The sequence below is a fragment of the Urocampus carinirostris genome, chromosome 2, assembly GCF_059441175.1.
Source record: "Urocampus carinirostris isolate Australia breed hairy pipefish chromosome 2, RoL_Ucar_1.0, whole genome shotgun sequence".
Taxonomy (NCBI): domain Eukaryota; kingdom Metazoa; phylum Chordata; class Actinopteri; order Syngnathiformes; family Syngnathidae; genus Urocampus; species Urocampus carinirostris.
The window spans coordinates 36578140-36592958 of record NC_142350.1 but is presented as its reverse complement, the minus strand read 5'-3'; the positions used below and the strand labels follow the sequence as shown (position 1 = coordinate 36592958).

At 38.6% G+C, this 14819-nt stretch overlaps 1 protein-coding gene across 16 annotated transcripts in view; it reads left to right on the top strand.

Moving 5' to 3' along the window:
- Positions 1-14819, top strand: part of ubr5 (ubiquitin protein ligase E3 component n-recognin 5) — a 55996-nt gene that overhangs the window by 7033 nt on the left and 34144 nt on the right. For 9 of the 16 annotated variants that reach the window (XM_088326367.1, XM_088326366.1, XM_088326365.1 and 6 more), the window contains exons 2-11: positions 888-932; positions 1018-1099; positions 3230-3306; positions 4775-4894; positions 6464-6743; positions 8044-8203; positions 8399-8551; positions 11134-11345; positions 13674-13790; positions 14096-14206. In XM_088326367.1, the coding sequence (XP_088182493.1) occupies positions 888-932; positions 1018-1099; positions 3230-3306; positions 4775-4894; positions 6464-6743; positions 8044-8203; positions 8399-8551; positions 11134-11345; positions 13674-13790; positions 14096-14206 (1357 nt within the window). The remainder of the gene's footprint in view (positions 1-887; positions 933-1017; positions 1100-3229; positions 3307-4774; positions 4895-6463; positions 6744-8043; positions 8204-8398; positions 8552-11133; positions 11346-13673; positions 13791-14095; positions 14207-14819) is intronic. The other 7 variants (XM_088326377.1, XM_088326372.1, XM_088326370.1 and 4 more) reach the window with 3 other exon arrangements.

The window sequence follows — 14819 nt, the reverse complement described above, 5'->3', positions numbered from 1 at the left end:
TTTGTTTCTGGGGTTCCTCGGGACTAAGCTGGTATAATTCCATGTTTGAAGTACTGCCTCTGGCAGTCAGTAGGGGCGAAATATAACTAGTTACAAATGTAACCGGTTCTAGGAATCCTTTATGATCGCCAGAGCACTTTGTCACTCAAAATCCTCGTGTTTGTGCCAGAAGATTCTGAAGGTGACTTACCTGTAATAAGACTGAAATTGATAGACATTCCAAATGAGACTGGTGCGATTGAACGAAGGGGAAATTTTGTGATTGACGCACCGCCTCTGCCGCTCATGTGGGACTCGTAGAACCGTGGTCCTTTCATAACTTTCCATTTTGGTAAGGCAAAAATTAAAATCTTGATCTTATTAATTGTTCTGGGAAATTATTATTCTAATTGTTTTCACGCTAAATGGTCAATCTTAACCCAGCAAAATTTTAAAGCTCCATTTATATAAATCCTTCGTTGTGAACATTTTAAGAAAACAGCAACTGACTTAATTTTTTTTAACACAAGCATGACATTAACAGCTTGTGCCTAACCCTCAAAATTAAATATTTAGTGTTCATGGTAAATGTACAACTACAATTTTGGTTTCCAGATCTTGTTTACTTGTGATTTCATTGACTAAGGATCACCATGTGTTAAGCAATTTCTGTTGTATCAGTTTGTTTTACATGTCATTTTCCAGGCAACATGAAAACAATGGGCATGTTAATTTCGTTGAATGGTTAGTTTTAACACTAGTCTAATTTATTAAAGATTTCCAGAAAAATGCAATATTTTATGTAAGAATCTGTGGGAAATGTGTGTTCTCATCTCGAATACTAACAAGATGACATGTCCTGACATTTAGCAAGATTAATAATTTATATTTTCTACGTTTCTCCATAGACTCCGTGAAGTTTCCGAGAAACTCAACAAATATAGTTTCATTAGGTAAGTGGTGCCTTTTTTAAATGTTCACTTACAAATTTAATTCTGCTCACCCTTAACCTTTACTTGTTTTTGTGCATCAATATAGTCATCCACATCTTAGCCTGCTGGAGCAGGCCACATTGAAACAGTGTGTTGTTGGGCCAAACCATGCTGGGTTTCTTTTAGAGGTATTACGACTTCACTTCGACATAGCATCCTATTAATTGCCCAGTAGAGGCATGACATTTGATAAAGCTACCGAGGATTTTCCTAGACTAAATTTAGGCAGAGGTGGTATTAGACTGATTATTAATGGGGGAGTAGCAATGGTTATTTGTATTGATACCAGGCTTATTTGAGGGTACTGGTATTTATGAAAATGGTTCATATGCATATTCCAAACCCTTCAGTGTGTTTTCTATTTTGAAAGAGAGGTAAAGTTGATATTAATATTATGTACTTTTAAGTTAATACAATACACTGTATTAGGATTTATAAGCCCCTCTTTAAAATAAACTATAATGTAGTGTGGCTATTTATTTTACTAGTGGCATCACTATCTGTTGATGTGACTACTTAAAAATGTCACATTTGACATCAACATTTAACAATATTTGCATAACAGGCAACCGTAGATGAAATTCTGCCATTGTGATTTTGTAACTATAAAGCAGTGGAGCGCTTTGGGTGAGCTAATTCTTTCTAGAGAGCTCTGGTCATTCATTTGACTACCTCCTTGAGAAAAGGCTTTTCATCCTATCTCTACTCTCCAGTAACCCTACGTTTTTTTATTTTATTTTATAGTCATCGAAAAACATCTATATATCATCGGCATATTCTTCACCTAATAAAATGTAAACAGAGATAATTTTATGTTGTAGCACTATAGGGTGTTCAGAAAGTCTGACATTGTACAAGCCCTGTATATGATGTACTTTTATGTTTTTCTTTATAACACAGATAGTTGTTTTGTTCCTGACAGGCATTAGTGCTTATGCCTTGCTCATGTTAAAACCTTGAAATATGTGTTTGTCTTGTAATTAGTTTATCTTTTTCGTCATTGGCTTCTGGTATGGTCCGGTGCCCTGCTTTTGATGTAGCGCAGGGGTTGGGAACCTATGCCTCGAAAATAAAACAGAACTTGCGCAAGTACTTAGCGTGACGTGATATGATATTGGGAGTTGATAACCACATGCACAAAGTCAAGACTACACTGGTGGATAAAATCCAGTATATACTGTATAGGACACAATTTTACCTACTGTATACAGTCAAGTTGTCACACAGACCCCGTTTTGGCTTTAAATCGCTAAATGATCTTTTATATGGATGTTCATTAACATTGTTGACACTTCATAATGAAAAAATACTTAAAAATTTTGAGCAGCCGGAAGCACATGCAAAAGCACCTACAGTCATTTGAGTAAGAGGTAGGAATGGGCAGTTATAGGGCATTTGCACTCCTTCTATTTAGGACAAAAATGTCTGTAAAATGAGCTTCAACACTCATAAGTAACTGTGGGAAGAGACAAATTTTATGTGGTATGTTTATATTGATGTGGGACACAGGCTCTGGCATTATTTTTTTCATAGATTTGATCAAATCATCAAATGTCACACAGTGAAATAAAATATGCTGAAGAATTGGCTTTTGTCTGGTGTGCAGGTTTGACGGTTTTGTTGAATTTTGGCTTAGAATATATGGTAGGACTCTCTCAAAATAAAAAATATATATATTTTTGCTCTTTGGGTCTAAAAGGTTCCCCACCCCTAATGTAGTGCCTTCATAGAGTTGCTGTGATGCTTGTAAAGTTAAAATAAGTAGCTCCTGCAGAGAGAAACCATCACAAAATCAACGCAGCTGATATTTTATGCCGTGTATAGCGATAGCAAAGGGTCTTGCTAGGGTGGCACAAAACAATCACCCAGCAATTTTTCAAGCTCAGGAAAACCTTGAAAATGTAATATTTTATTGGATTTGAAAGACTCTGCCTTTTTGACATTGGTTTTTCTGTTTGACCAGTTGACTATAGTATCTGTAGTCATCTGGGTCTTGTTTATATTTGACAGTAAGAATGTGCAATAATTATTTCAACTGATGCGATACTTTTTTGTACTCCTCACTATGTATAGGTTGGGAATGTTTGGGTACCCCATGACTGAATTACAATTCAGGTGCTACAATAAGGGATTGTAAAACTATTATTTGAGCATTTTTCCCCAATATTTTCCCCCTCACTTGGACTTCTAGATTTTAATAAATGTACACTGGTAAATTCTCAACTTTTTCCAAAACTAATTGAAATTTTATGTTTAAGGATGGACGTGTGTGTCGAATCAGCTTTGCCGTTCAGCCGGATCGCCTGGAGCTGAGCAAACCAGATGCCGGGGATAGGTGAGGCCTTTTTTTCTTCGAGGAAAAATAACAAGAATTTATTTCACCTTGTTTTTTGCTTTTAGGTCGAATCAAGCACAAAGACCAGAAACTTGTATAGATAAAATCACGCAAAAACAAAATTTGTTGGTGTTGTGTAAATGTTAAGTACAGAGGATATAATTATTGAGAATGAACGAGAACAGTTAAGTAATAATTGGTCAATGTCAAACAAGTCAGCGAAGGCTATTGGCCAGGTTTTAATGACTGAAATGTTGGGAGAGTAACGAGGAGAGACTGCAGTCAGTCGTATGCTAATAAGTACAACTCCATCACAACCTACTGATATAAGGTGATTGAAAGAAGCAATTTACACGCTCAACCGCAGGAATCACCTTTATGAAAAAGGTGAATCTGAAGGCTATATTGGGTTTTGTAAAAAAAAAAAAAAAGATGAGCAAAATGTCAGACTGAAAGACTGAACTCTTGTCAAAGTTTTATAAAAAAAAAACCTGCTTATGCTTTAAACCACACATGCATTTTAGAGGCATTGTGAAGTTAATGGTGTTTTTCTAACATTGTCTATAAAAACAGTATAAAAGAAGCCTTGCATTATTTTAAATATAAACAAATGACTATTTTCTTCTCACTATTTTATAATTGTCAAACAATGTGAATTTGAGGGGGAAATGGTTATGGATCAGGAATTCTTGCGATCCAAGCAAATAAAGGGGAAGTCACTCCAAATTTTGCTTTAGATCTATCTCCACAAACATTGAATGAGTATCAAACATGACATTCTTTATTCTTCTTATAATTGGTTGTTTTTTTAGGTTACATTTCGTCAAGGATCTTTTTGTTGTATTGCTTATAGATTACTGACTTTTTTGCTTCTCGTGTGTGTGTGTGTGTGTTTATATATATATATATATATATATATATATATATATATATATATATATATACATTCAACAATGACAATAGTTCTCTATCTGGGTTAATTTGGGGAAGTACAACTGTCTGACATCAGTTTTGTTTTCACTTAGAAGTACTATACAATAACGGAATATTTCAATCATATTCCCCTACATTTGGGGTTGCTTTGTTTGTGTTGCTTAAGATCCATTTTCAATTTTTACTTTTAATTTCCCCCTGTTAAAATTAAAGTTATGTTTACAGTTAATTGGGCAGTATAGGTTTGTATCTTTTTTTGCATAGCATAGAAGATAATGGCCTAGTTAAAACAAACACTTTAAAAAACAAAACAGGAATCTAATTTCCTGTATCTCTAAAACTGGAGTGACAATTATCAGGCAAAACTGATTTTCAAGGGTGTTATCTTGCTAGTCCCCAACACGGTCATTAATTTATGAACGAAGGGCTATTATTTGCAAAATCCTGGGAAAACTTGTATTTTTTTACCCAGTTAATAAAGAAATAAGGTGTAAACTAAAAAGCTTGTCATTGATCTCCGTTTTTTTTTCTCCAGTTCTAAGTTGAACACTGGTTCAGGGACGGGAAGGAGCTCTAGGCCAGGCAGGACTAGTGATCCTCCCTGGTTTCTGTCTGGCTCTGACACACTGGGCAGACTGGCAGGCAACACTCTTGGGTAAGTTCTGGAAGGCTTGACAATAAATCCAAGATACTGTTTGGGACAGATCTATGATATTGGCGTTTGAATTTGATGTCTTATTTTTTTCTTGCAAAAATCTGCACCTCAATTTCATGATTAGGGATGTAACAATTTTTGGAATACTGTGAAATAGCCTTGTAAAAATTGCCACAATAGTTATTATCGTGTCAGATATAAAAAGCAGTGTATGTAATGCGGAGCAAGTTGGATTTTCTTGTACAGCAGGACAACGATCCAAAAAGCACCAGCAAGTCCTCCTCTTAATGGCTAAAAAAAAAAGCAAAGGTTCTGGAGTGGCCAAGTCAAACTCCAGATTTAAGTCCAATTAAGATGCTGTGGTGTGACCTTAACGGGCAGTTCATGCCATAAAACCCTCCAAGATGGCAGATTCTAAACTATTTTATTAAGCCCAGTGGGCCAGAATTCCTCCACTGCTTTGTGAAAGACTTATTGCCAACTGTCGTAAATGTTTGATTTCTGTTATTGTTGCCAAAGGTGGCCAAACTTGCGGTCTAATTTTAACTACTTTCTCACATAGGAGCAGATAGGTTTTGATTTTTTTTTTTTTGTGCCTTATGAATTAAATCAACATTTCCAAACTGCATTTTGTATTTCCTTGGGTTATCTGTGTGATATTTATTTGGTTTGATGATTTTAAACCTTTTCGAGTATGTAAAAAAAAAAAAAACAGATCGGGAAGGGGACAAATAATTTTTCATGTCACTGTTTATTTTGCACACCTGTTTGTCAGGTTAACATACCTGCCAAGTACCACGGTTCTGCCGTAATAAGTACGGTTTTCTTGAACCCACTACGGTATTACGGTTGCGTCGTGCTATCATTGAATCTGTTTTAACTAAGTCAATCACAGTTTGGTTTGGTCGCTTCAATCAGAAAGAATTGTTAAAGGTGGAATCAGTAGTGAGGACGGCAGAGGAAATAATAGGTACTGGCCTCCCGTCCCTGCAATGTATCTACATTGATCGAACTAGAAAACGGACACTAAAATTCTAGACGATCCCAGTCACCCTGCTCGCAGGTAATTTGATTACCTGCCGTCAGGTCGCCGTCTTCGCTCCATTGTGAGCAAGACGACACGTCTTAGAGTTTTTACCCTTCCGCTATTCGTATGTTCAACGGGAATTGATTTAGGTTATTATGTATAGTATTATTATGCCAATGGCGTTCCTCTGACCTATTCTTCTCTAGTCTTGTTTTTTACTCTTTACTCTTGTTTTTTATATATTCTTTCTTTTTAAACTTGTTATTGTATCAAATATTGAAAACTATGAGGGTTTTCAATGACTTTGTTATATTAAATACATTATTGAGCTTTTAAAGAACTTTCTTTTGATTATTTCCATCAGTACAGTTAAGGTAAATTGACAATAAACATGAGGTTGTGATTGTGAAAAAAAATGTAAAATTTGTTACTTCTTAACTGCATTTTAACACCCCTCTTCAGCATTCAAGTATTTTTAGACATTGAAACTAAAACGATGTTACCGAACAAAGCAACACAAAATAATTTGCCTTGTTTAACAGGAGTCGCTGGAGTTCTGGAGTAAATGGAGGCAGTAGCGGAGGTGGAAGTGGAGGTGCCGCAGGTGGAGGTGGGGCTACAGGCGGCACTAGTGGGAGTGGAGGAAGTGGAGGGGGCAGTGGTGGAGGTGGCAACACTTCAGGCAGGTCAACAGCGGCTCGTGATTCCCGTCGGCAGACTAGGGTGATCCGTACAGGAAGAGATCGAGGATCAGGCCCTCTAGGTAGTCAGCCCCAACCAGTCATCCCAGCCTCGGTCATCCCTGAAGAACTTATATCCCAGGTACGTTTTATCTTCATTATTGAATATAAAGAGGCCTAATAATTTCCTGGATTTAAAGGTATTCAAAAGAAACTTTCTTCTAAATTTGGCACAGAAAGTGTAGTGTTCCTCCCCACAATCATGCAGATATGTTCTAAATATTCCACTCACCTTGGATCTCGAGGAATTAATTTTCAAAGTAGACCGTTTGATCTCATACCTCTTTGAGCTGTGACGTCTCTGTAAGACAACGAGAAGTAAAATAAACAGCGCGTCCAATTGTAAAAACAGATGGCGATTGTAGTGATCAGCAAGTGCTTAGCACATAGTAATTGGAACTTTTGTTACTGTGTCGCCGAGGAACTTACGATTGTTTTGTTCGAGGTCCTTGCTTTGATCATCTCAAGCTGCGTCCGGTAAGTCTACATGCAGTATTGTACAGCGTGAGTTTCTTTTCCTCGTTGTTATGTTACTTTTCCGTCCTTATTTTTTGCAGCGTGTTTTGCAATTAATATAATATTGTCCAGATAGCTCCTTATTAGTTTGAGGGCTCCCGAAGGCTTCGTTTAGTTTTGGCTATGTTAGCCCGGTTATTAGTCGGCTAGCAGGCTTTCCTGTCATACTCGTTTTTTCTCCCAGCTGGGTTCGTGTGTGTTGCTGGTAGTTTTTTTGTCGTTGGCTCACTGTTATCCTGGCTGCCTACTGCATGTTTTCTGTCAGCCAGCCGTTCCTTATTTCTGATTGGTCCCAGTTAACCATTTTTAGCAGTCCCCTAGCCTGAAAGTGTGATTTTTGCCAGTTCGCCCCATTTTGGCTGCTCGTCATTTGTCGTACTATTTCTGCATCCAGCTGTGACACAACGCCTAGGGATTCTCCACAAAAACTACCAAAACCTTGCTTAAAACACTCAAAACCTTTTTGACTAGTTAACATGTAAACCAATAGGGTGACTGGCTTGCTAGGGTGCTGGTATGCTTCACATGACGTCAGAGCTCAGGAAGTCAAAGACAAGACGGACTGTCTTCAAACTGCATTGTAACGGAAAATAATTGGAATACACCATTGACATATATTTAAATATATATAGATAGGTAGACATAGATAAGTATTATGCAAACAACATGTTCTATTTTCTATCATTTTGTATGTTTTAGACTTTGGGAATCCATTTATTAGCTTTAACGGTATTCACTGGATAGGTTGTTTCCTGCCACTTCCTATTGAGTGATTTAGAATTTTGTGTTGAAATCATTTAATGTGGTTTCCAAAGTTCTGAGAATGTTAAATCTCAACTGCTAATCATTTACATATTGATTCCTAGGCCCAAGTAGTCCTTCAGGGAAAGTCCAGGAGTGTGATTATTCGGGAACTCCAAAGAACTAATCTGGATGTCAACTTGGCTGTCAACAACCTCCTGAGCAGAGATGATGAAGATGGAGATGATGGAGATGACACAGCAAGCGAGTCTTACCTCCCTGGAGGTATATTATTCAATGAAAAATTGAGGTTTTTTGTTTCATCTGCGTTTGCTGGTTTCCTCTCTGAAACAACACATTTCATGTCTGCTGCATATATAACCTGAAGAAAAACTGAATTTCCTTATCAGTGGCATTATGAAAAACGCTGATTTATTGTAAAAATTATTTCACACTTGTCGTTTGTTTTATTTTTCCAAGCAGAGGACTTGATGTCCCTATTGGATGCAGACATTCACTCAGCCCATCCTAGTGTGATAATTGATGCAGATGCTATGTTCTCTGAGGACATAAGTTACTATGGATACCCCTCATTTCGGCGATCCTCTCTGTCTCGCCTCGGATCCTCAAGAGGTAAATGTCCTGCATTTTAGATTTTAGCCCTTCCTATTACACGAACTGTTTGAATCTTAGCTTGAAATTAGTCCAACTAAAATGTAACGTTAAATATTTAGTAAAATTAAGTTTGTGACACTTTGTAGAAGGTTATTTGGGTAAAATAATAAAAATGCAAACTAGGAAACGAGCAATTTTACCACAAAGAAGTGAAGCTTTCCTGCAACTCATGATGAAGTCATTGAACAATGGAAAACACTTGGACCACTTGAGAAGTAAGCTAATTGTAACATACTGTTTGACATATTTTTCTGCTTCCACAATAACGCACAGGATTGCTCGTAGGGCTGCACGATTTTTAGAAAATAACTTTCAGATCTGTATTGCAATTTAGATCCTTTTTTCGATTTCACAAGAAGTGCATAATTTGTGCTTGTTTTGTTTTGGGGGAGAACTTAAACATAGTGACATGTTAACTTACCTCGAGTTGATGTCTTTCTAAGCGAAAAGTATATGACTTTAACAATAACTATAGATCCAAAAATTAAAACAGAAGTGAAGTTATTATTGTCATTAGACAAAAGTACAACGAAATCAGAGGGCTACTCCTTTCAGTGTAAGCAAGTCATTTCGGGAGCGGCTAGCTGGCAAGATACATGCTAGCGTCAGGTAACCGCTGTTTTCCAAGAGTAGTAGCTCCAAGTCTTCCGTTTCATGGGTAATGGATTTGGCGTTGGTGACTACCCACGTTCGACAGTGGTTGTTTAAGAGTTGTTAGCCTAGCTGTTATCTTTCCCTGCCGACACCACTTCAGTCAATTCCCTGACGTGATAAAAATCCAACCAGCACCCGCTGGTGATCAGCTTTTTTGTGCGCTTTCTGACTTTCCTCATAGTCAGATTTTTATGAATACATTTATTTTCCATGTAACGAACCACTATAGCTACAAGTTGTGGCGTTCGTTTAGGTGGCCATTAGTGCAAGGGATGTTAGGCTGGTGTAAGCTGCCTGTCAGTCAATCAAAGCCGCGCACACACACGCCTTGCAAACTTTGTCTCGCCTCTATTGGCTGTTGCCATTGAAATCGGTTTCTGATTGGTCGGTGCTGTTGGCCAAACACTCCATCATTCAAATAACAAACTTGAAGTATAAATCCTTAAAAGAAATTGCAGTGTTGTGCGGTTGCTCTAACGCACTACGTCACATCGCGATATCTATTAGATTTCGTGCAGCCCTGAACAATAGGCAGAAACGCCAATTCATTTATTCTTTGCAGTGTGAAGATGTACCTCATTGTGGCAATGTCAGGGCTGGACTGACAGTTATGGTAACCTGGGTAAATGCCTGGCAGGCCAGTGTTTTCTTGGGGACTGAAGCTGTACCATTCAATTGTTTTCATTTATATTTTTCAGAGTATGGCCCACAATATAAAGCAAAATAAACTTAGTGAGTGTTATTCACGGAGTGGTAGACAAGGATGGCCAAATTTGGCTGAAAGTCTTTGGTCAAAATGTCATGGCTAATTGTCTTTTTTCAGTTCATAGAAGCATCAAGCAGATTTACTCAAACTATCAAAAGTATGTTACTGATGAATTATTTCACCGAAATATTAGTTATAATAAGAGTTAGAAAAACATATTTTAGAATCAATCCACTTAATTTTTTTATCCGTTTACGTGGTGGGTTTTTTCATACCAGCCAACATATCTTAAGCTTTTTACTGAAAAACTTACTTGTTTCTGTTCTGTCAGTATGCTACGATACCACTAGATGGTATCATAACTGGGTGTAAGTTATTTGAGTTTTTGTTTGTATTCGAGCTTGGTTGGTTGTCAATAATATTTTGAATGTACCGATGATAAGACTGAGTTGTGCAGTACAGTACCCTTCTTTTTTTTTCACATCCCAGCTTGTATTGCAGTCAATCGTTCACATATTTGTCTGATCCTACATATTGTGCCATAGATACTGAGTCACTTTTTGGTACATATTGAATGTTGCTGCTGACTGCTGAAATCACAGTAGCATTTTCAAAGAGTAATGCCTGTTAATTATTCATCCAAAAGATGGCTATCATCATCTCGCATATCCAACTGATAAAAAAAACTACAACAAAAATTACACCGTAGTCTTTTGCTTTTTTTTCCCAAAATTAAAAGGCCTCAGCTTTATTATCTTCCCATCTGCCTAGTCAGGCCGGTTTGTAAAATGTTTTATGTAAATCTATACACGTGGTTTGTGTTATATGGTGCATGGCTTTAAGACAAATTATGAGCTCTCTGAGAAAGGCCCGCTATGCCCATAAGAAATATTTTACCCTTTCAGGTTTATTTTATAAAAAGATGATGCTGAGTCCACCTTGCCCTTTTGCATGCTTTGTCAGTCTACTCTCTTATCTACTTGCATTATTGTTATAAGTGCTTGTAAAATGACTTGCTACAATCATTATTAAGACATTAATCCAATCCTCAGCACTGCAATTTTGATTTGCAATAGTGATTCAAAATTATCAAGTTCTCTTCACTTAAAGGTTTGTTGATGGGTCTTTCCCAGAGAGTGGCTTACTTTTATCCCACTGGTGTGACCTTATTGCATACCAGTTCTCCTTCTTCCCTTAGAGCGTGACTCTGAGCTGTTGCGCGAACGTGAGTCTGTGTTGAGATTACGTGAGCGCCGGTGGCTCGACGGGGCCTCATTCGATACAGAGCGAGGATCAACTAGCCGTGATGGAGAACCCTGCTTGGACAAGAAGAACATCCCAGTTCAGAGCCCTGTGTCCCTTGGAGAGGAACTTCAATGGTGGCCAGACAAGGTAGGGGGAACACACACAGCTGCAGTTATGATTAGTTGTTGTTAATGTAAATTGTAATACAGTAATCACTCGTTTTTTTTGTTTTGTTTTTTGCCTGGATTGCATTCCAAAAAGCTCCTGTGATAGTCAAAACCAGCAAAGTAGAATAGAATAGAAGAATAGAATTTACTTTTATTGTTATTCTTTGTAACAATGCACACAGAACGAAATGTCGATACACCTGACCCGTACTGTAGCGAGCCGATGCAGCCGCAGCCAAACAAGGCGCAGCCATTTTAGTCATGAGGTGACCAAACCCCCCAATTCCAACCCTTAATGCTGAGCGCCAAGCAGGGAGGCAATGAGTACCAATGTTGTAAGTCTTGGTTATGACTCGGCCGAGGCTTGAACCAGCGACCTCCCAGTCTCAGAGCGGGCGCCCTACCATCTAGGCTACCGAGCTAGACAAAGTAACTTATAATATATACGTCTGTAACAAAATAACAACTATAGATCAACAAATAAAAACATCGAACACAAAATTTTAGTCTTCCTACTTTTCTCAGAATGATTCGATTGAATTTCTCTTTAATGTCACAAGCCAATTAAACACTTGCTGTCGCTGTGCTTCGCAGTTTGTTTTTAGTGGACATGTTGACTTGTGTGCCCGCCTGGCTGTTTGAATGACGTCATACAACAGCCTTACACAGTCTTGCACAGTCATGCCCACCCAACACACACAGCACTCTTGTGACCCGCCCTCATGATGGCATTTGCTCTGTGTTGTCTGCTGAAGAACACAATGCACGAAGAAAATCGCGTTGTCTCGAAATTGTGTCAAGTAAACCGCAATATGGTAACGGATTTCTGTAGAGCAACGCCCAGTCAAGTCAGAATCTAGAAATATGAGGAGTTGCACAAATCACGGATAACACATTTTATTAATTTAGCCCAGCTTTTTCAAATTGTGTTTTTTTTTTGTTTTTTTTTTCCCTGAAGGCGAACAAACATAAAGCCTGTTTAAATGACATGTAGAATTAAACTCGCCAATATAAAACTGTTTGCATGTGTGTAAAACTGTTTCCCTGTAACATCATGCCAACATCACATTATATGGGCAACTCACTGCCACACACTCAGGATTCGATCTAAATTTTGCACACAAATATTCCTGTTGAGTCATTGCCAAATAAATCGACCCAAGCAAAAAGTGTCGGTTTTGTGTGGTCTTCATGTACTATTCCTTGTGTTCTCGATGTAAGGAGTCCATGTATCCTCAAACTGCCTACAATTGATCTTTCCTCCCTTGCCAAAAGTTTTTCTATGGCCACCTGTATACTTACTATCTTTCAAATATGACGTAGTGTGTTGCAGTTTACCATTCTCTGTGCGAATTGGCTATAACTGACGCAAAAGTGCAGAAACTATTTTCTTTACGTGTGGCCTGGTAACTGTCCTTGGCCCTGTGGTTGGGGACCACGGTTTAGGTAGGGTATTGACTTATGTGTGTGTCCCACAGCAGAATTGCTGCAATGTTAATGGTGACTTTGCAATTCTATTTCGTCCCTACGGACCGCAAGAGGCGATGCTTCAAGCATGGAATTTTACCTTAGCGCATGCGCAGCAAAAAATTGTCACGCCTTCGCACCTGTCTAATTAGAATTTGTATGAAACCAGTCTCATCGCGCGGCAGGTGCATGACGCTATCTTCCACTAGAAAGAATTAGCGTTGATTAGCCTATTAGCCTTGAGGTGGTTTTTGTCAGAGCTGCGTGTTTTTTCACCCTCCTAGAAGCCTGCATATGGTTTGTTTGCCTGCCGCCGTTGAAATTTGGTTTCTGTCTCCCCTTCTCCCTTCGTGTTGGCGATTTTTGGTCTTTCGTTTGTTTTGTTTTTTCGAATACAGCGGTTGTTTTGATTTTGCCCGGCGTAGCTTCCCCCTAGCATCGGGGTTACCGAGTCTGGTTTTGGTGTTGTCGCTATGGGCAATGCTGACGCGGTTACTGATTATTCCCCGGTTTGACTGGTAACACGCTGGGTGAGTTTTATCCTGCTAGTATAGCTCTTGCATTGGGTCTACCAAGTCTATTCTCAGTCCGGCCCTGCTAAGTCGCAGTGGCCGATGCCAGTTCGGTTTACAATTATTCTCCAATTTGCCGAGTTCACGGCGGATGCTGTTTTGTGTATTTCTGGCTAGTCGTCTGTTTTTTCGACGTGGCTGTTGCCCCCGCCCCCCCTTCAAATTTTATGCATTTAAATCTGCCTGTAAATGTTTGCATGTGGATGAGCATTTTTGTTCTAATTAATAAAGGCTTTTCCTCTACACTCTAATTATACTTTTCTCCTCAGGATGGTGTGAAGTTCATTAGCATTGGAGCTATGTTCTCAGAGTTGGTGGCTGTCAGCTCCAAAGGAGAACTTTATCAGTGGAAATGGAGTGAACAGGAACCATACCGGAATGCCCAGGTTTACAATTCTTCAAATTGGTTCTCTGTATCTTACTGTCTTAGTGCACAATTTGGGCCTCTCTCCAAATAAACTCCTCTCGACAAACCAGCATCGACAAATATTTCTGTTACTTAGGAGTTTAGAAGTAATTATACCACATTGACGTGTTTGCTATGCAGCGGCGTCTTTGCGTAGTTTATGCAGAATTAAATGCTTGTCTATTTTTACCAAATCAAACTGTTGTGGTTCTATCCAAACATAAGGCTGGTATTTTTCATTAAATATCTTGCATCTCCTCTCACTAAGTTAATTTGTCTCTTCAGAACCCTTCCATTCATCATCCACGTGTGTCTTTTCTGGGGCTTGCCAACGAAAGGATCACCTTATTGTCCGCTAACAGTATCAGAGCCACTGTATCAACAGAGACCAACAAGGTATGTATATCTGCATGTACTGTATGTTACTGCAAGCAGACTGCAGGAAATCTTCATTATGTTGTTAGATGAGTCCTTATCCAAACTGGTCCTGCTTTTTTTATACTGCTCAGCACTGCCCGACTGGTTCTGCACAAGAATGTTAATAAGCATTTTTCATGGAAAACAATTGTTTCTACTTCTTAGCATGTTTTCCTTTAATATAAGAAAGGTAACTGAATTTCCATTAGAGGTCGACCGATATTTGGGAATTGGACGGTTATCGGTATCTGCCTTTTTTTCCCCCTGATTATTATCATGTCACAGATGCAGCTGCCTGAGACTATATTCCTTGCACTCCCCTTCCTTCTCCGCTACCCACCCGCTATTCTGACTGGATAAGCGACTGGGGGCGAAGCCACTAAAGCAGGAGAGAGCTGCAGCTCGGTTAACTTGTCCCGTCATGCAATTAAGAGATGGCGTAAAAATTGTAATTGTTTCAGAGAGGAACATTCAGGTGGAGACTGATATATTAGCTCCATTATAACATTAGTTCGTTAATCAGGTGGTTGTTTGTGATTAAGAGCAGAAAAAAGCATGCTAAAGTGGAAGTGATTAGCTCTCTTACCATAAG